General features: G+C 39.6%; 1 protein-coding gene across 2 annotated transcripts in view; it reads left to right on the top strand.

The window, feature by feature from the left end:
- The first annotated feature begins 368 nt into the window (after positions 1-368).
- The window catches only part of LOC149141312 (magnesium transporter MRS2-1-like), a 58903-nt gene continuing 36363 nt past the window's right edge, over positions 369-22908 (top strand). The window contains exons 1-2 of one of the 2 annotated variants that reach the window (XM_089446634.1): positions 369-1074; positions 2361-3502. In XM_089446634.1, the coding sequence (XP_089302760.1) occupies positions 2839-3502 (664 nt within the window). In that variant the 5' untranslated portion in view covers positions 369-1074; positions 2361-2838. Of the gene's footprint in view, positions 1075-2273; positions 3503-22908 lie in introns of both variants that reach the window. The other variant, XM_089446635.1, reaches the window with a different exon arrangement.

Here is a 22908-nt window from a genome sequence, read left to right as displayed (position 1 = left end):
CATGGTATATATATATTTGGTAAATTCGGTATTGGTAAGGTTATCCAAGAATAAAGTAAGGAATTGAACAAATGACTTAAAATCAAAAAATGTTTTAACAAAACACCCATGATTTTTGTCTATCCATAAACTATAGACTGACATTATCGTCTATCCAAAAACTATAGACTGACAATTTAAAGTAACGTCATATATTGTATATAACATAATTTTCTTTAAATAACAATAATAAATCAACCTATGACTATAGTTTAGTTAAGTAACAATGATAACTCTAACTAAATTTTAGTTAAGTAACAATGATGGCTATCACTGTTAGACAACTGATTATAGGTTTTCACTCTATGGTAAAGAGAAAACTAAAACACAGTGAACATGACTATGTTGAGCACGAAATTGTAAAATTTCCCTCCAGATGTCATCTGAACCAAGATTGTGAGGAAATCTAAATTCCCGAGGAAATCTCAGGAGAATTGAAATTAAAATCAACCTCCCACACCCCCGCCGTGTTGTTTTTCCACACCCCTGCCGTGTTGTTTTTCCTTTTATTGGCGTAAGGGCGAGTGCTCGGTGTCGGCGGGTTGTCTTATTCTTCACGTTTATGTGGAGGAAGAAGATTCTGAAAGGGCGGTAGCATCAGGGGATTGTTTTATTCGCTCCAGTTACCTAAAGGGGTTGTCTTGTAAAATGGTTGCAACAGTGTCCATTTGTCAATCTCTAAACTATGTCTGTATATGTGTTGTGTTGTTGGATCGATTTCATATGACATCCAATGAAATGGAAGCCTGCTTGCTTTAATCATTTCCAACCAAAACATATACATATATGCCGAGTTACTCGATTCCAGCACCATTATTGAATTCAAGTAATTTGGGTGTCTGTTTCCACTTCTCCATTGGCAACGAACCGCAAAAATAGTTTATCGGTGTTCATACATCCATCCCCCTCGCTACTCAAATCTTGAAGCCCTAGTTTATTTTCCTACTCGTTGATTCTTCCACAGATGAATCTTCGTAGGTTCTTTTATTTATTCTGAAGATCAACTTTCGAGCAAGCTGGGATTGCCGTTTGCGGGTAAGATTATCACATAATTTTTATTCCTTCCTGTTTCCCCCTTCTGCTGTTTGTTTTATTCCTTTTAGCTTACGGTTATTTTCATGGGCGGGGGTTTGTTCCTCTCAGAGATAATTCTGGATTGTTTTTAGGGCGGTCGTAATGCTTTTTCTTACAATGGTTTTGGTAAAGTAAAAAACATGACTTCATTGTCAGTTGAATTTGGTAAAAAGTTGAAACAAAAACCGTTCTCATGTCGTGCAAATTCACCTTTATGGATAGCGGATTGCTGCGCGAGTTATGCATATTTACACAGTTGTGCGTGTTGAATTCAATTATTGTTTGAGTCGTTTAGATTGCAACAGTGAGGTCTATGTACTAAGCAATCGTTAAAATAATGAGAATTTGCAATGAAAATCACGGAATAAATGTCCTATGTAGAGCATCCGGTCCGAGTCATTTAAGATTTGTGATTTACAAAGAAATTATGCAGTAATGTTGTTCACAATTATAAAGCTTCAAGATGACTAAGCAACGGGGAGAATCAAATAGTCTCTCTAATTTCTTTAAATTATAACTGTGAATCGTCCAGATGTTGTGAAAAAGGTCTACCCACTTTCTAGTAATTCTGTTGATTTTACTATGTCTATCAAAATGTTTGATTTGGTGCACCGTGCTAGTACGTTATATGCTACCTCAAACGGATTAGCAGTCTGTTTTGTGTCAGTAGAAAATATTTCATGCCTTAAGATTCCCCCTGGAAAATCAACAGAGGGGATTTAATTGTTTATCCCTTATGATTTTTGCTGCAAGCCAAATTTAACAGAGCACGTGGAAAGCCGGAGGGAAATTAATTTTCCAGATTTGAACACATAATGGCAAATTACATAGTAATCTCTGAATGGATAAACAAACTTCAGGAAGGGGAGATTTTATTTGAACCGCAGCTAGTCTGCATAAGGGAGCCCTTGTTTGTTGAAATTGGTTGATGCTTTATTTGTGTGAAAGCAAAAGGGGGTTGAAATTGCGAATCGATAATAGCGAGCCTTTGTTTGTTGAATGGGTTGATGTTTTGTTTGTTTGAATGCATGCGGGGGTTGAAACTGGGAATCAATAGTAAAATACATTTTTCCCGTTTTTCTTTAAGATAAATCTGAATTCTGTTCTGAATATCAAGTTCAATGAGTGTGTTGATCTTTTACTTGTGTGAATGCAAGCAGGGGTTGAAAGTTGAAACTGGGAATTTAGGATAAACTTCTGTGAAATTTTGCTTTGAGATGACTCTGAATTCTGTTTTGAATATCAAGGGACGCCGCCTTTCAAGCATTACACTTCAAGCTCACAACGTTTGGGAACCAACTGGAGGTTCACTTTGGACATTTACTTGTTTAGAGTTCAAGAGCCGGAGATTTTTATTTGTTTCCCAGAGTCAATCTACATATACTTTCATGAAATGAGGACACATTTTGGAAATGGTTGTGATCTTTTGATCTGGTAAAATGGCATTGGTCAATTGTCTTTATCTCTGTTCAAGGAGTCTTGCAGTTATGAGCTAGTAGAGTTGGAGCGCTCAGTGCAAGGTTCACCTATAGCAATGTAAGGCAATGATATTTAGATGCTTTTGGAATTGGGGCTTGCGAAGCCTTTCTTTCAAAATAAATATAAAACCTCAGAAGGAAATATATTGTTCAGAGGCACATATCACTTATCAATAACTATAGACACAGGTTTGGAGACTTTGATCCTGTGAAAACAAATTTTTCAGAACCTGAAAAGCAGTATTATATGGCAGATTTGAAAGAGCCCCTTCTTCCTCCTCGGCCTTCTGTTTCTGTGGCTCGTGAAGCTCCTTGTCGATCAACCATGCCTGGCAGGCCTCTGTTTCAAGGACTAGACCTTTTGGGAGTTAAAAAGAGAGGGCAGGGGATTCGGTCATGGATAAGAATAGATAAAAATGGGAGTTCTCAAGTTTTGGAGGTAGATAAATTAACAATAATGAAGCGTTGTGACTTGCCGGCTAGGGATCTCCGTCTTTTGGATCCATTATTTGTATATCCTTCCACTATTCTGGGACGAGAGAGAGCAATTGTTGTGAATCTAGAACAGATAAGGTGTATAATCACAGCTGATGAAGTATTGCTGTTGAATTCATTGGATAGCTATGTTCTACAGTATGTGGCAGAACTACAGAGGCGTCTGAATGTTAGAAATGACATGGTTAACAATATGTGGCATTCTAGAGAACAAGGAAGCTCAAGATTTCCACTAGTGTCAAGTAGACAAGAACTGAGGGATGATGCCATGTCTGGCAGCGCACAGTCTAGCCAACAAAAATCAATTAGTGATGCTGAACTTTACAGTGGTTCATCTGCAGATGATTTTCCCTTTGAATTCAGGGCATTGGAGGTTGCTTTGGAGGCAGCTTGCACATTTCTAGACACCCAGGCATGTAACAAACTTGTTTATATTCTCATATCCTGATTGTTGTACCTCTGTTGATTGTGAAATCTGTTTAGTAATACTTTAACTCCTGTCTTGCCTGATTTGTTTTCTGGATCTCTCTCTCTCTCTCTCACTCACACACACACACTCTGATAGATGCATGCGCACACATATGTTCATACCATGCATGTATTTGCACTTGCTCTACTATGTGCAAAGAGCGCATGGGATTTGGCCAAAAGCTGAAGGTTCAACTGCAGTGAAATGTTGGCAAAAGCTATCAAAAAATGTAGTGGAATGGAAGTGTAGAAACGTAACTGGAAACGTTAAAAGTATCAATTGAATTTGCAACCAATGCCTGCACAGTCAAATGTGTGAAGGTCAATAGTAAAGGATAATGCACTCTTCCCATCTAGGGGCTATTTTATGTTCATGCTTCTTGAAGTTATTTTGTTTTATATGTTTAGTCAATTTGTATATGAAATATAAGCCTTAACTTTTGATACACACTCATGCACAGTTGGTGAACAATTGTATATAATTTTGAGATTACTTCTTATATTGACATAACTTTTTTTTTTTTTTTTTTGGTTATATTGTTTCTCGGATTTTCTTAATAGGTGAAAAAAATCACTGAGTCTACTCCCAAGCCAAACTATACTTGGGCTTGCTGTCAAGCCAAATTAACTCCGTCCTGAGTCTGACTCTCTGTCCATGAGTCAAACTTGCCAGGAATGAGTTGGTTTTATGATTACTCATGGGTTATTTTCTCCCTAATGAGTGCAACTCATGAGTGGATGGAAAAACTTGCTAGGGTATAAAATAAATGCCAAAACTTAAAGGAAATGACATCATTTTTAATTATTTTGCGACAGAGTTTTTGCCAAGTTTGAGTTGAACTCTTAAACTTTGCCCTTGCAGAGCTTAGTTTTCCAACATTAAATTTTCTAAAGTCTCAATCAATTCATTTAAATGAATTTATTTTCATAAACAGTACTGTATGAAACTAACAATGAGTTTAACCCTGCCAGCATTTTATTCTCTTTTTGGCCCAAACTGCTGTATTAACATCAAATTGTGCTTTTATTAAGGTTAACTATGTTCACCAAAGGATGAATTTATGATCTGTATTCCAGTGGACGAGTCAGAATGTATCTGCATGCATGCTTATATGGATCTCTCTGTTCTATGCAACCCAAGCAAAGCTAGACAGATAAATGTGCAACAACACTTACAACATTGCACAATGCATAGAAATTTTTTAAGCTGGAGAAACCCTCACAGGAATAAAACTCTAGCATGTTATTAATCTGCAAACCAATGCTTATAATAATTACCCTTAGGCTTCTGAATTTTCGGTGATTTCACGACCTCCCAGACAACCATAGCATTCTTGAATTGGTGGCCTTGGATATTACCTTCTCACACCATCTCTTATTTGGCTTAACTGGGCTACATATATGATATTCCCACCGTTTTGTTTGCACCTTCCTCTCTTTCACTCAGTCTGTCTTAGCTTACATGCAATGCACCCACACTCCCTCAGCCCTCTCTTTTTTATGCCTTTTCTCCCAGATTCTATTATAGCCTATGTTGATTTTTTGGGTAGCTGTGGTCAGTATTCCCAGCTCCTCGAGTCGACCCTAAAAAAAAATTAAGAAGAAATTTAATTCAAATTTGCCTCCAAAAAATTTAAAGTCGGTCCAGCACAAGGAGATGTGCCCCTTGGGCACTTCACAACCACTATAAACACAAACTCGCCCTCCATTTTTTTGGCATCAATTCAGATCACACAAAAATCATTTGTTTTTAGTTCACACGTGCGAAGGAGAGAGAGAAGAAGACAGAAGTTTGACCAGTGTTGACCACTCTTTGACCGAAATTTCTGAGGCACTGTTTGCCCGAATTTCTGAAGCAGTTGACTGAGCTCTGTCGGGGCAGTTTGACCAAGTTTCCTGGGCAGTTGACCGAGTTTCTGGGCAGCTGCAGTAGGTCGAGTTTCGGCCCTGTTGACTGAGGTTGACCGAAATTCTTGGCAGCAGCAGTAAGGCCAAACTTTGCCTGTGCAGATTCTGTAGTCAATTTGACTGGAAAATCAGATTGTACTTTTGCTGAATTGAACAATTTCTCCTAAGAAAAGATTGCTGGCTTTTTCCCGAGTTTGGGTTTTCACAGTGTAAAATTGTGTCTCGTTTGTGCTTGGCTGTCTCTTTATGATCCTAATGTCATTATTGCATTACTGTTGAGATTTTCTATGTATAATTGCTTAATGATGTATGTGACATAAGTGAACTTGGTTAAAAAAATCATTGGAAAGTAATTATCAGTTTAGAAGATCATATTCTCTTAAGAAAATCAACATGGTATCAGAGCAATGTGAAAACAGCCATTGAAGTATCTTGAAGAAGGCCTAATTATTCTTTTGAGGTTCTGTCTGCTGGAAGGATTTTTTGGCTGAAATTGTGATTGACTGTGGAAGAGGGCCGAAGTCCTATATTAGGGCTGAAAAGGCCTCAGTCCGAACTGCAGAAGGCCAAAGAGACCTCAGTCCGAGCTGCAGAAGGCCAAAGAGACCTCAGTTCGAGCGGCAGAGGGGTGAAAAGGCCTCAGTCAGAGTTGCAAAAGGCTGAGAGGCCTTAGGGGTGACCTCAGGAGGGCCGAAAGGCCTCAGGGGTGACCTCAGGAGGGCTGAAAGGCCTCAGTTTGACAACAACAGAGGCTGAGAAGCCTCAGAAGGTGGCCAGAAGGAGTCCGAAGTGCATCAGACAATGGAAAGGCCAGTAAGCTAAGATTTGAAGCACTGATTAAAGGTTGGTTTCATGGCATCTCCATGGGCAGAACTCAGGAGCCAGAGGGAGCTGAGGAGAAAGCCTCCTACTTTTACATAAAGCAATAAATTTGACTCTTTGAGTGAAAAGAAGGATCAAAAGCATGTGGAAGCGCTCAAACCTCTCATAAGAATGAACATTGATCACAATGTTACTCTTGCCTTGAATTGACCTAGATCAAGTTGTTTCAATGATTGAAAGGGTTCTGGTAATCACTTTACTCAAGGTTAAACAAGTGTCATGGTATAGATCTGCTTATGGCATGTCTAAAAGCTCTAAATCAATCATGTTGTCATACAATGAAGATGAAGTTAAAAGATCTTTATTGATTTTGGTCTATAGGTTGTGCTTTTCTGAGTGTGCTCTGTGGCAACCTTCCTGGAAAGATGATTTGGGAGGTGATTTAAAGCATCTTGTATTTTTTTTAATATACTTGATCATACTTCTGGGACACTCATGATGCAGAACTCTTAACAGATTATGGTATAGCAAAAGAGATGGAAATTAAAGAGCAGGATAGTGAATCAGAAGAATAGAAGAATAGAAGAATGAGGAAATCTGCATGTTTTTTAAAGGGCAATGAGCAATGCTCAGACCTTACTGAAATACCAGATTCGAACAAGTCCTGGCTCCTTCCACTTTACTTGAAGAACTCTTCATGGCATTGGCAGGTGTTTGTCAGATTCACAGGTGGTAAAATTTCTTCAAAGATTTGAGATGGTAAATTTGCACATGGCAAGTTTGTTGGACTTGCAAAGGGTTTTGATGAAATTTGAAAGTCTAGAAGGATATGACTTGTATTGAGGTCTTGGTCCTAAGGGTTTGTGAAACCCTAGAACAAGATCTGGAGTGCCGAATGTTAGTGGAGTTTATACTTGGTTCATCTTCCTGTTAGCGTGAAGATGTCTTAGCTTGCAGTTGAGCCTTTGGTGAAACCCTAGCTCCTAAAATTCATGCAAGGAAGGAAAGGAAAGCTACATGCATTAGTAGCTGATGATGAGGACGAGGATGAGCATTTCTAGCTTGATGAGATCGCAGTTAGATTGCAAGGATTTCTGCAAGAAGGCAAGGATCAAGAGGGAGTTGACAATTCCCTAAAATCCGATCAAAAGATAAGTTTTCATATCTTTCTTCCTTGATTATTCTTACTTGATTGGTTGACTTCTTGTCTTTTTATCTTTTTGCTTGGTTATAATCGTTCTTCCATGGCCTTCTAATGAGGTTTGCAGGTACATCGTGAAGGCTGCCAAGGCTTTGGTAGCAGATGGAAGCATCAAGAAGAATGAAGTAAAGTTTATGACAAGAGGATTCTCCTAGGATCGAGCATAAACTTAGCTAGAGTGATTTGTGTTCAAGAGAGAGAAATTGTATAAACATCTACAACCATGCTAGGTGACCAGAAGAGCTCCTAGTTCAAAGGGAGCTAATAGTCAGGTAGTTTCAAAGGATGCCATGATGGAGGAATATTAGTCCATCGTGATTATGTTGAAACGTGAGGGGAAGTCAATGGTGACTTCCAAGTGGATCTACAAGATCAAGCATACAATAAATGGCAACACAGAGAAGTACAAAGCGAGATGTTTCTCCTAGAAAGAGAGAGAGGACTATCAAGAGACATTTGCTTTAGTCGCCCGACTGAAGAAAGCTTTGTACGGACCCCATGCATGGTATTCTCAGATTGATGGATATTTGACAAGTCTTGGTTGATCTTGTTATTATATGACTTGTTTCTGACGGTAGCAGAAGGATTCACGTGACTGAGGGAGCAACATTGGCATGAGGATATGCTTTTGTGATAGAGGGAGAAGTCAAGCCTTGCTTCAATGCCAGAGGGAGTTGACCTCTGAGTTCGAGATGAAGGATGGTGCATTACTTCTTTGGTCAAGGGAAGTATACTATTGAGATCCTTCAGAGATTTGGGATGATGGACTGCAAGTCCATAGACATTCCTATGGTGACCAATCTGAAGAAGTTGAGAGGCTCTGATTCAGATTTGGTGGAAGTACCAGTCGTCCAAGTGGATGCCATGAGATTGAGATTGTCAGATTAGATGCTTAGAGACGGGAGGTCTCTAAGAGAAGTATGCCTTCTATGAGTGGACCATGCTAGACAACAAATATGCTTTAGTGATTAGGAAGCAATAGTGGCAGAGGGAGTAGCCGGGATTGCCATTGCATGATCTATTTCCGTGTCAGAGGGAGCACCCAATCAGCGTGATTGGAATGTAGTTGTGGTGATGAATCCAATGAACAAAGTCGAACAATTTATGGGTGAGTCGAAGCATGCGACACAACATGTGTTGAGGTACCAACATGGTACAATTGGATATGGATTGAGATATGTCTCAAATGATGAAGTACAATTGTAGGGATATACAGATTCAGATTGAGCATGGAGTGCCAAAGACAAGAAGAGCATAGTTGCACTGCGTAGTAGACGCTGAGTATATTGTAACTAGGTGGTGAGTTGTGAAGCAGTGTGGCTTTGAAAGCTGCTTGCAACATTGTTTGATCAGGTGGTGGACACGTCTGTGATGACAGGTCAAAGCACATTGAGATAAAGTATTGAGACATGGTACAAAAGGAAGCAGTGAGGCTCCAATACATTTCTATAGACGAGCAGGTTGCTGACATTCTCTCAAAGCCTTTGTCCCATGATGAAGTTTGTTTACTTTAGAGACAAGCTTGGAGTTGTTGAGAATGCTTCCCTTAGTCAGAGGGAGTGTTGTTGTTATAGCATCAAAGGGCAAATATTCTCCCTAGGTTAAGGGTATTGACTAGGAGCCATGTAATGTGGCTAGGGAGATTGGCTAGAGAGCATCAAGGCTTAGAGTGCTCCCCTGGTCATAAGGTTCTAACCATATTGCCAAGGGTTACTTGGCTAGTGGGTAGAATGAGTGCCTTATAACATCAGGCAAGTGTTTTACCATTCAAGTATCATGTGACGGCATGAAGGAATGGTAAATTGGCCTGGGAATTGACCATTGGTCAGGGATACTGACCTGGTTTTAAGTGACGACTTGGATAGTTGGTGACCTAGGACTAGTCTTGTGTTTACTCCGGTCATGGGGTACCTGACCATATCGCCAAAGGGTATTTGGCTAGTGGGTGACTAGATCCCTTTGCAAAGGATATTTGACTAGTGGGTAACTAGATCCTTTGCATGATGTTAATGCAAGATGCTTTCCACATGGTTTTGGATTAGAACATGAAGTGGATGGATACATTAACATAGCGGGCTCATTCAATCTTTTCTTGGGATGGAGAAATTGTTTAACAAAGAGGACATCTAAGGAAGTCAAGGTGAATTCCCCCCTAGCTAAGAGGTAGTGTTGATTTTTTTGGGTTGCTATGGTCGATATTCCGAGCTACTCAAGTCAGCCCTAAAAGATAAATTAAGAAGAAGAAATTTAATTCAAATTTGCCTCCAAAAAAGGTCATGTTGGCCCCAAAGTATAGGTTGGCCCAGCACAAGGAGATGTGCCCCTTGGGCACCTCATGAGCACTATAAATACAAATTCGGTCTCCAATTTTTTGGCATCAACTCGGATCATACAAAATTCATTTGTTTTCTATTCACATGTGCGAAGGAGAGAGAAGAGAAGAAGATAGAAGTTTGACAAGCGTTGACCACTCTTTGATCGAAATTTCTGAGGCACTGTTTCATTGAATTTTGGAGGTAGTTGATCGAGCTCTGTCTGGGCAGTTTGACCATGTTTCCTGGGCAATTGACCAAGTTTCTAGGCCGCTGCAGGAGACCAAATTTCTACCTTGATGACTTAGGTTGATTGAAATTCTTGGTAGAAACTGGAAGGCCAAATTTCAATCTGTTTGACTAGGCTTAACCTGTATGGATTCTGGTGGTCAGTTTGACCAAGTTTGACTGGAAAATTAGATTGTACTTTTGCTGAATTGAGCAATTTCTCCTAAGAAAAGATTGCCAAGTTTTTCCCAAGTTTGGGTTTTCCCAGGGTAAAATTGTGTCTCTTTTGTGCTTGGCTGTCTCTTTATGATCCTCCTGTCATTATTGCATTACTGTTGAGATTTTTATGTATAATTACTTAATGATGTATGTGAAATAAGTGAACTCGGTTAAATAAATCATTGGAAAATAGTTATCAACTAGAAGATCATATTCTCTTAAGAAAATCAATAACCTATAGGTGGTTTGTTTTCGTCTGTTATTGGTAGTTTGATGCTTGTTCAACTGCCTTTGTAAGTTGCATCCTGTTCAAGCCATGCTGCCATGGCACTAAGGTGGAGCTGGTATGGAGATGACGTGTGCTAATGATGTGCTCTGGTATTTCGCATCATGTTGTTGGCTGTCTACTTTGATGTGGTTGCCTATGCTGGTTTTCTTTCATCCTTTTTTCATTCCTTCCCAAGCACTCAAAGAGGTCATGTGGATGGATCCACATCTGAATGTGGGATGTGGGTGATGTAGGAATGCAGGGTGCAAAGGAGCTCACCTTCCTTCTGTAGTGGTCCTTTGCATGCAACCTTCTACACGCGTCCCATGTGAAATGCCTAGGTGTGCAGAGAGATCCTCTTACACAACCCTTTGTCTGCATGAAGCCTCTTGCATGATGACATCAAGTTGATGTCATATGGCGCTATGAATGTGGGTCTAACTCTTTGAAAGATAAAATGATAATTTTTTCAAAGGTGCACACAACCCTGAATCCACATCATTATTTTGACTAATTTACATTTGATACTTACAAAAATTGCCCTTGGCTCCCTCCTTTTTCATACTTTGCCAATTTTAACACTTTGATTGTCTTGTCTTAATTCTGCGATCTGATTTTAGATGAGACTCCCTCTTTTGGGACGATTTTGGTCCCCAAGAATCTCAACAATTTTGAAGAAGATGAGGGAGTTTATTCTCAACCTCTTTGAATCTGTATCATTTAGCCTTGGCAGGAATTTGATATTTTACTCCAATTCTGCAAAGTTCTTGCTTACCTTGATAGGTTTCACGAGATCCTTTTTCAAAATTGTGTCTTCTTCCCATTCGAATTGGGCTTTTTGCACATGCTTTGTAATTGAAGACAACACATGCAACCCTTCTCCTTAGTGAAGTGTAGAGGCCTGAAACAACTTCAAGTTTTCTGCATTTATGAAAGAATTAATGCCCATGTATGGTGGCAACAATAATTCAAACATATTTTCTTGTAGAAAATTGGTTTTAGGCCCAACTTTGTAATATCCTTAGCTACCCGTAGGCAATGTTGTCACCAACACTATTGAAATTTATGAATTTTTCACTGCGGAAGCGATAAAACCGTAACTTTGCCATGGTTTCTCTTGCACCTGACAGTTCCCAATTATCATGAATGTAGTACTAAATGCCATTACTACTATGTTTAACACATAAAACATAAATACACAAATGCACAATGAAAATAAACACAAACACATAAATGCACTGAATCTTGAAACTAGGGTTTCACCATAAATTCAATATTCAACACAGTACAGAAGTATAAACACTTGTCTTGCACAAAAAGCCCAATTGGTTGTGGGCTCTCCATGTTCCACCCATCCACAGACCTTGTGGTTCATAGATCACAACCACAGGTCACCCTCGAGCCAGGGTTGCAACTCCATAGGCGACGGTATAAACAAAAAAAATAAAATCAATGCATCAACAACCAAGGTGCCAACCCAATAGCCATTGCTCCAACCACAAGCTCACTCTTCCACCGAAACCTGTGCCCACGTGGCCCTTCTCTACCCCCAGCCAGTCCCACGGTGGTGCCCACCTTCTAGGACGCCATATGGCTAGCCAAAAACGGTCTCGACTCTGGGCTTCTAGGAACTCATGCTACTTCCAGGGCCTCCAGGCACCCTTCCAGGGCATAAACCGACTCAATTCCCAATGGGTTCCAAAATCCAAACACAGGGCTCATCAACTGGTCACCTGAACCGAAACAACTCCTAACCAGTTCCAAAATCCAAGCATAGAGCTCACCAGCTGGTTGCTAAAAATCGAGTTCACTAGAACTCCAATCAGTTCTAGAGTCCAAGCACTGGACTCACTTACTAAAATCCCTAGTTGGTTCCAAAACCCAAGCACACAGGGCTCACCAATTGGTTCATAACCAAGAATCTTTGTCCAACTCCTAGCCATTGACGAATCCTTGCATGCATAATGAATGATTAACCCCCATAGGCAAAAATATCATCCTTTAAATATGCATGGCCTCTCTTTGCGATGTGGCACTGCCCAAGGCCATGTGGGTCCCAGTCGCCCTTTTTTTCCCAACACTGAACACATCAATCCGTTGCCTTTGCCATTGTGGAGTTGCTCTGCGACACTCTTTACCGTGGAGTGGGCTTTGCAACCAGTCTATTTTATTATTATTATTATATATGTACAACCATTTACATCATATTTACAATCTTGGCGCATTGGCCACTTAGCCAAAGCCATCATTTACATGTATGAGTACACTAGCCCCAAAATCTATAAGCATAAACACATAGGCATGTAGGCCTGCAAAATATCTCCAACTCAGCCTAATAGTTATATACATTCAGCTCACCATCCTAAATATATATGTACATATATTTACATTATCATAAACGAGCAAGGGTATTACAAACCCGGTTTCAAGTTTTTGTGGAATCACATCAGTTTAATGTCCAACCCAACATGTTTTATGCTACTGTCATAAGCATGACTATTTTCAAAACAAGAAACACATGAACCTACTCTACTCTTTCACTTTTGCTGAGAATAACACAAGCATCCACACAAATTAACATCGAAGATTTTTTGGTCCAATGACCGTAGATAAAATCCCGAAGGGTGTTGACACCTAATACTTGGGATTGGGTGAATATGTGTAAAATAATGTAAATAGAAAATAAGGAGAGTTGGAATATGAAGAGACACTGGGAGATAAAGCCCAAGAGTCTCTCCCTCCATGTATACATCTATGATCAACCTTAATGCAAAAACACAATTTCATTTGAGGAGTTACCTCCTCGCTTGACATGGTATCAGAGCTCAGGTCCTAGCCACTATTTTTGACTCCCTTCCTGCCCTTGTAACTCCCTTCTACCCATGTTTTGCATTTTGCAGCTTGACACATTTGCCTTCTGTCAGCACAAATTCCTCATCTTCTCATTGAAGAATTGAACCTCACTCGTTTTTGGCGGTGTGTTGCTTGCACTCTCGACCTCAGGACTATGAGACTGATGCGTAGAAGAGACCGAGCGACAAATTGACTCTGAACGCTGGTGATTCTCTGTGCTTGAATGGTATTTTTGCTGAAATTTTGTGGGTTGAAACATTTATTGCTTTTTAAGAATGCAGTCTATGTGGTATCATCGACATCGTGACTGTGACTGTGTATTACTTCAAGTTCGGTGGTGGTATTACCGTGTCACTGCATATATATACATTGAGTTACACTATCCTCACTGGTTACGCTGTCCGGTTACCATTACAGTGTATTACCATTGTGGTGACTCCCATACCATTAATATATAACCCGCCACCGCTTAACAAAACCGCTCTCCACCGCCATTGCTCTCTGTTGCGACATCGCCTCCTCCGATGGTCATATAATACTTCTGGTTAATTCCTCTCACATCACACATCTCTGCTGTTTGAAGCCCGACCCATACCACCATACGTTGGTCAACCAACAACCCTCCCTCTTGGTTGTATCTCTGCGCTATACCACCATATGATATTACGTTGAATATACCACTGCTCCTAGCCTGACATTACACCCCACAACAGAACAACATTGCCTCCTCCTCACTGCGCAGCGGAACAACAACGCCTCCTCCCCATGACATCACACCTCCCATAGTCATACTACTTCGTTGAATGGCCTGTCCGTTGCATAATTAACACTGCCCTGCTCCTGCATAATTAACGTTATAATACATATAATGTTGCGCCATTGCATAATACATATACCCTCCCCCATATAATCCCTCTCCCAAATATACCCTCCCCCATATACCACCTTCCCTAAATATAACTTTGCTATATATATATCAAAATTATATTTTTACCACGACAAGTGATTTTTTTATTTTTTATTTTTTATATATTGGCAACAAAATACATTTTACACAATATACATTTTAAAATGCATTCATTGATATCTATTGTTGGAGTAGTCCTCTCGGGAAAAGAGAACTATCTTGAATGGTCAAGGAAGATAAAACACACTCTCATTTTCAGTGAGTTGTGGAAAGGAGTTTGTGTAAGAGAAGGAGATAATGAATTGGCAAAGCCCACCTCAGATAAGGAGATTGTCATTTGGGAAAATAAGAACAACAAGGCCCATGCCCTGATTGCAACATCTGTAAATGAAGAAGTGAGTCACCATATTTCACCATTTTCAAATGCTTTTGAAGCCTTACAGAACTTGAAGTTGTCCAATTGATGATTAAATTGTTCAGTCTTGAATTGAAAAATGATGACTCTCTTGCTTTAGCATCAAAAGTTAGATCCATTATGCATGATGTAAAAACCATTGGTGTTCAAATAGACATTCCTCTCATAGCTTATGTCAAGGCACTATATCCCACTTATTCAAATTATCTTGAGTCATTGTAAGCAAGTGGAAACCTTAAGGAGATTACCTTTGAATCCCTTGAGAAGAAGTTTGCTGAAAGAGAGAAGGATTTTGGGAAGAAGACAACTCCTCAGTCTTCTGAAGAAGCTGTGTGTCTTGCACATAGAGAGAAGAATCATGCACAAGATTCTTCTAGAGGAAGAGGTGGCCAAAGAGGAAGAGGAAGAATGAATTTTAGAGGTAGGGGGGCAGACAGTTCCAAGGAGAAAAGTTTGATATTCATTGCATACATTGCAATAGAGATAGACATGATGCATCAACATGTAATTTGCCTTGGGACAAAATTGAGCAGGAAAGAAATGAAGCCAAAGGTAAAACCAATGACAAAGGGAAAGGTAAAGCAATCGAATCCGCTCACTATCTTGTGGCACATTGTAATATTGGAGTAATTGAAGACTTGTTTAATGCTTCACTTGCTTTTTGGAAATATGATTGGTTGCTTGATTCAGGGGCAACTTGACACATGACTTTTAGAAGGGATTTTTTGAAGAATTTATTGACATTGTTGATGGAGCAAGTATACTTTGCAGACAAGTCAAAACTCAAGCCATCAGGGCTTGGCACAATCAGGCTCAAACTGCTTGGTCTTCCAAACTTTCTTTTGCATGATGTTTTATATCTCCCAATGCTGAGGAGAAACTCGCTGTCTTTGGTCCACATCCGCCAGCAAGGACACTCCATTCATGTGTTTGATGGCAAAGTTGAGGTCAGAAAAACATCGGATCGCTCACTTGTCATGACAAGGATAGAAGAAGAAAGACTTCTAAAGCTGCAAGGTACCTCTGCTCGTGCACATAACTTCTCATACAGTTCTCATTATGTTGAAGGTACATTTCCATAAAGTCTTTTATGGCATGCTAGATTTGGACACATGAATTATGACAACCTTCGTATGCTAAAGAAAAGTGGTGTTACTGGTTTGCCTACGATTCCTAGGAAACTTAAGCAACGTGATGCTTGTATTCTAGGAAAACATAGCAAACAATATTTTCATGATTCTCCTTCCAGAGCTCATAGAAAACTTGAACTCATTCATTCTGACTTATGTGGCCCAATGCCTGTTCCTTTTGCAAATGGAAATAAATATATGATGACATGTATTGATGACAACACCAAAATGTGTTGGGTTTATTTATTGAAGAACAAATATGATGCTTTTCAAACATTCAAGAACTTTCATGCATGGATTGAAAATGATGCACAATCTTATATTGGCTCTATTCGCACTGATAATGGAAAATAACACACTTCAAAGGAATTTCAAAAATATCTTTGTCAACATGGGATCAAACATCAAACAACTCTGCCTTATAATCCCCAACAAAACGAAGTCGCTGAAAGAATGAATAGGATAATCTTAAATATGGTACGTTCCATGATGTTTTTCAAGAATGTTAAACTAATGTTTTGGGCTGATCCAATTCTATGTGCTGTGTATATAAAGAATAGGTATCCATCTAATGCTATTAGAAACAAGACTCCTTATGAAATGTGGTGTGGCCACATTCCTTCGGTAAAGCATCTCAGGGTCTTTGATTCTACCTGTTAAGCCTTGATACCTAAGGAACAAAGAAAGAAATTTGGTGCAATGAGTCGTAAGTGTATCTTCTTGGGGTATTCAAATACCTCCAAAGCATACCGTCCCTATGATGAAGTTAATAAGAAGTTTATAGTATCTAAAGATGTGATATTTCTTGAATTTTCCAAGGCTGACAATGTTGTTGAGCGACAACTTGATTGCTTGGATAGATTCAGACATGCTAAGTGTTTTCAAGAATTTGATAATGAGATTCCACATATTGAAGGGGGGATTTTTATACTGGATCAATCTGTGGAATCTTCTTCTGAAGCACTCTCTCCCCCACATGAAGCTCCAACCACTGATGATACTTTGAGTGATGTGATTGATAGAATTGGGAGACTAAATCTTGACTCAGCCCCAACTTAGTCAACTATTCAGCCTAGGCCATCTCAGAAAGGTCCTCCAAAATGGCTGACAAAGACACTTGAAAGTGTTCATTTTGATGAGGTTGGAAAGATAGGAACAAGAAATTCAACCAGACAAAATGGAGGTGATGTAGATGATTCTGATGCACTTGTTGATATGGATGTTTCTTATGATTGTGAATTGAATTTGTCTTCAGTTTTTGAACCAACTTCCTTCAAAGAAGCCACTTCTCATGATGAATGGAAAGAAGTGATGCAAAAAGAGTATGATGCCTTGATAAAGAATGGCACTTGGAAGCTGGTTGATCCTCCATTGGGAACCAAACCAATACGCTGCAAGTGGGTCTACAAGGACAAGTATAACGCTGGTGGCTCACTTGACAAGCACAAAGCTAGGCTTGTGGCAAAAGGTTTTGCATAGAAGGAAAGGGTCGACTATGAGGAGACCTTTTCCCCCATAGCAAAATGGGTTACCATGCGGACACTCTTTGCCTTGGTAGCTCAGAACAATTGGAAAGTCCATCAAATGGATGTAAAACTTGCTTTCTTGAATGGAGATTTGAAAGAGAATGTTTTTATGTCCCAGCCAGAAGGATTTGTTGTGAAGGGTCAAGAACATAAAGTATGCAAGCTTGTAAAATACTTGTATGGCCTCAAGCAAGCACTGCGAGCCTGGTACGAGAAGTTAACTGAGCATCTTCTGAAACACAGCTTCAAACATTATGATCTTGATGATGCAACTTTGTTTCTCAAGAAAGTTGGCAAAACAGTTGTATATCTTGTGGTGTATGTAGATGATCTTTTGATGACAGGGAACAATGAGAGCTATATTGCATCCATAAAGAAGGAATTGAGGAAAGGTTTTGAAATGAAAGACTTGGGGTATGTTCACTACTATCTTGGTATTGAAGTAACTCAACATCCGAAGTTTATATTCCTCTCTTAGAAGAAGTACATTGGAGATCTGTTGAACAAGTTTGGCATGGTTGAGTGCAATCCTTTGACTACTCCAATGGAACATAACTTAAAGCTCACATCCACTGAAGGAAAAGAATTTGAGGATGCAACAAAGTATAGACAACTTGTAGGAAGTCTCAACTACCTGACTACTACCAGACCAGACATTTCATTTGTTGTTGGAATCTTCTCTAGTTTTATGCAAAAACCTTGTGAGGGACATTGGTCTGCTGCGAAAAGAGTTCGAAAGTACTTGAAAGGAATTCAAAACTTTGGAATTAAGTATATATAGGTGGGCGACTTCAACTTGATTGGATACTCTGATTTAGACTTTGATGTAGATAAAGAAATTGGGGTATCTACTTCAGGTTATGCTACGAGTCTTGGATCAGGAGCTGTCTCTTGGAGGTCATGCAAACAATCAGTTCCAGGCTTCCAGAAGATTCCACAACAGAGGCAAAATATGTGGCAGCAGTAGAAGCAACAAAGGAAATTGTGTGGCTCAGGAAAATTCTGGAAGATTTGTAGATGAAACAAGTGCATTCAACTCCACTCATGATTGACAACACTTCTGCAATAAAGTTGGCCAAGAACCCAAAGTTCCATGATCGAATGAAGCACATCAATACAAAATACCATCTGATTCGACATCATTTTGAGGCCAAGACAATCCATCTACGCCATTGTTCCACAACTGAGCAGATTGCAGACATCTTCACCAAAGCGCTTGGAAGAGAAAAGTTCGAAAGATTCAAAAGAATGCTTGGACTCACCAACATCCCTTCAGATTGGGGGGGGATGTTGACACCTAATCCTTGGGATTGGGTGAATATGTGTAAAATAATGTAAATAGAAAATAAAGAGAGTTGGAATATGAAGAGACACTTGGAGATTAAGCCCAAGAGTCTATCCCTCCATGTATATATTTATGATCAGCCTTAATGCGAAAACATAATTCCATTTGAGGAGTTACCAATGAAAAAGAGAGATTTTGATTTCTTATCAGAGAAATTTTTACAGCAATAAATGACAACAAACGGTCAAGTTATTTCCCGGATATCATGCTAAAAATTCCTTGGGAAAAGTGCTGTAGCTGCCTCCTCGAATTTTGTGCCTGATGGTCGGAAATTTGTGCCCAGCTCACTCAGGGAATCGTGCCACTGTTGTACAATTTGACAACAATTTATTCTGTGTCAGTTTCCCTCAAAATTCGTGTCTTTGCCTCGAATTTTGTGCACTCATGGTCCTGAAATCTTCCCTCACTTTCAAAGCTCTGATACCTTGATTTTTGTGCCCCTGACAATGCAGTAAATACTTTTGACAGCCTTGAAAATCACACCATGTCTGCTTAGAATTTAATGTTGTCTGTCTCGAAATTCTTGCAGCAATAAATGCAGCCCAGACACTCGAATTTCATGCAAGTTCTAACAACAATAAATTCCTGTTAGCCCCCTTGATTTTTGTGCTCAGCCTACAACAATAAATGCATTGACACTGCCTTGAATTGACAGACTTGGGGTATGTTCACTACTATCATGGTATTGAAGTAATTCAACATCCGATTTTTACATTCCTCTCCCAGAAGAAGTACATTGGAGATCTGTTGAACAAGTTTGGCATGGCTGAGTGCAATTCTTTGACTACTCTAATGGAACATAACTTAAAGCTCACATCCACTGAACGAAAAGAATTTGAGGATGCAACAACGTATAGACAACTTGTAGGAAGTCTCAACTACCTGACTACTACCAGGCCAGACATTTCATCTGTTGTTGGAATCTTCTCCAGTTTTATGCAAAAACCTTGTGAGGGACATTGGTCTGCTGCGAAAAGAGTTTGAAAGTACTTGAAGGGAACTCAAGACTTTGGAATTAAGTATACACAGGTGGGGGACTTCAGCTTGATTGGATACTCTGATTCAGACTTTAATGGAGATAAAGAAATTGGGGTATCTACTTCAGGGTATGCTACGAGTCTTGGATCAGGGGAGACTTTAATGTAGATAAAGAAATTGGGGTATCTACTTCAGGGTATGCTACGAGTCTTGGATTAGGAGCTGTCTCCTGGAGGTCATGCAAACAATCAGTTCCAGGCTTCTAGCAGATTCCACAACAAAGGAAAAATATGTGGCAACAGTAGAAGCAACAAAGGAAATTGTGTGGCTCAGGAAAATTCTGGAAGATTTGCAGGTGAAACCAGTGTTTTTAAACTCGTCCGGCTCGGAACCGTCTCGGTCGAGTTGGTCCGAGTCGGTCAAAAAAAATTTTACCCGGCCATTGAACCGGTTCGGCCGGCCAGGTTAATACCGAGCTGGCCGAGTTTTAACACAACTCTGTCGGCTCGGTATTAACCCGACTGGCTCAGCCGAGTCCGTATCAACCCGGCCGGGTTACGAATAGTAGCCAATGAACCCCAAAAAACCGCTTTTTTTTTAATTTTTTTTTTAAATTTTTCTGAGTGTGGGGGACTCCCTGGGCTTCTTTGTCTGACTTATGGGTTTCCCTGTCTGACTCTGATCCCTAGTATTGATATGCTATTCATAGTAATGTTAAATTCTTATAGTAAAAGTGACATTCTCCTTAATCTTCATTTTCATCCTTTTACTTAAATTTTTAACATTACCATGAAATGACTCAGGATGTTTGAGAGTGGTTCTGGCCTCATTGGATTTCATATGGAGAAAGTAGAATTTTAGATTTCATGCAAAATCCAGCAGACTTATTAGTTTTTCAGGATTTCAGGATTGGGGGATTGCAATGTTTCCATTGAATTTTGTCATGTATTAGGGTATGGAACTCGTATTTAATCAAGAGCACCAATCGCTCTATGTACCTTGATGTTAGTGACATTGGTTGTCGAACTCTTCCGAGATTCACTCCCAAAATGGGAGCTTATGAAAATGTTGCTCCCGCTCTCGTTTTCGCTCCCGCTCCCTGCTTTCGCTCTCGCTCCCAAGTAACACTGAGCCAGATGATGTTGGCAACTCTAGTAGTAGCCAGTAGTACTGGTCACAAACTTTTGTTGTAGAGGCCATTTCTAGCCTCCTTGGTTATGTGTTTTTGTTTTGATCTCTATATCATCATTATGTATGTATTGGACAGTGCACTGGGTGCCATTTCAATATAATGGATATATTCATGAGCCTACTTTGATCATATGTTGTCTTCTATCTATATTCTAATGCTGTGTGTTTGGAAACATTAATGAAAATCTTTAAAATTATGTGTTTTTATAAAAAATAAATATTTAATGTATTTTTTACAACGACCGAGTCACTGGAATCAAGCCGGCCGAGTCGATATTGAGTCGGAGTCGGAGTCGACCCTCGGCCGAGTCGGAGTTTTAAAACATTAGGTGAAACAAGTGCATTCAACTCCACTCATGATTGACAACACTTCTGCAATAAAGTTGGCCAAGAACCCAAAGTTCCATGATCGAACGAAGCACATCAATACAAAATGCCATCTGATTCGACATCATGTTGAGGCCAAGACAATTCATCTACGCCATTGTTCCACAACTGAGCAAATTGCAGACATCTTCACCAAAGCGCTTGGAAGAGAAAAGTTCGAAAGATTTAGAACGATGCTTGGACTCACCAACATCCCTTCAGATTAAGGGGGGGGATGTTGATACCTAATCCTTGGGATTGGGTGAATATGTGTAAAATAATGTAAATAGAAATTAAAGAGAGTTGGAATATGAAGAGACACTTGGAGATGACGCCCAAGAGTCTATCCCTCCATGTATATATTTATGATCAGCCTTAATGCGAAAACATAATTCCATTTGAGGAGTTACCTCTTGGCCTGACAAAGGGAAAACCAATGAAAAAGAGAGATTTTTATTTATTATCAGAGAAATTTTTACAGCAATAGATGACAGCAAACAGTCAAGTTATTTCCCGGATATCATGCTCAAAATTCCTTGGAAAAAGTGCTGTAGCTGCCTCCTCGAATTTTGTGCCTGATGGTCAGAAATTTGTGCCCAGCTCACTCAGGGAATCGTGCCACTGCTGTACAATTTGACAACAATTTATTCTGTCAGTTTCCCTCAAAATTCGTGTCTCTGCCTCGAATTTTGTGCACTCATGGTCCTGAAATCTGCCCTCACTTTCAAAGCTCTGATACCTTGATTTTTGTGCCCCTGACAATGCAGTAAATACTTCTGACAGCCTTGAAAATCACACCATTTCTGCTTAGAATTTAATGTTGTCTGTCTCGACAACATCAATAAATGCAGCCCAGACCCTCGAATTTCATGCCAGTTCTAACAGCAATAAATTCCTGTCAGTCCCCTTGATTTCTGTGCTCAGCCTACAACAATAAATGCACTGACACCGCCTTGAAATTTGTGTTGACCCAGCTGCAATATGCTGGAGAAGTGCCTCAATTTCTGTGACTTCTCAGCCTAGTAATGCGTGCCTTTCTCTGCTTGGAACTCACTGCTGTACTTATCCCTTCAACCTCCTTTCCACATTTTTTCCAAATCTCATGAAGAATGTGTTCAAATGGTGCCTTTTCCCTTTTGTTCTCTCATTATGAAAGAGACCTAACCCTAAGATGTAATGGCTGAGATTAGATCTTAGCCATTTAGATCAAGGGTGGGGATCTAATCTCTCAATGACCCATGAGACACCTTTTCCCCTTAGTCCCCTTTTCATTAATTACTCAAAAGGTACTTTATGACTTTATGTTTTATAAAGTCACTTTATGACTAATGTCTTATAAAGTCATTTTATGACTTTATCTCTCCTAAAGTTTCATTAACATTATTTTTCATAAACTTAGGTACCAAGCCTTAGGGACATTTGTTTAATGTCTCTAGGGAATTTTTGCCCTTAGGGTTTCAAAAATCACAAGACAATTTGCACCAAAATAACAGTGTCTTCTACAATCTTTGTCAATGAAATTGAAATGCAAAAATGAACAGATAAGCGATAGTAATAGTGTACACTGTATATCAATCTGTAATCCTTATGGGTTTACTTGCTAATATAGTCATAACACTGAGCAGCCAAGGCAATTATCTACCAGGAATTGTATTGCAGAATATCATTTACTGTTCATAAAACCA

This window comes from Pinus tabuliformis, chromosome X (assembly GCF_031772625.1).
Source record: "Pinus tabuliformis cultivar Carrire ecotype Pingquan chromosome X, CPIR1, whole genome shotgun sequence".
In the NCBI taxonomy this organism is placed as follows: domain Eukaryota; kingdom Viridiplantae; phylum Streptophyta; class Pinopsida; order Pinales; family Pinaceae; genus Pinus; species Pinus tabuliformis.
This window is presented reverse-complemented; position numbering and strand designations above follow the sequence as displayed.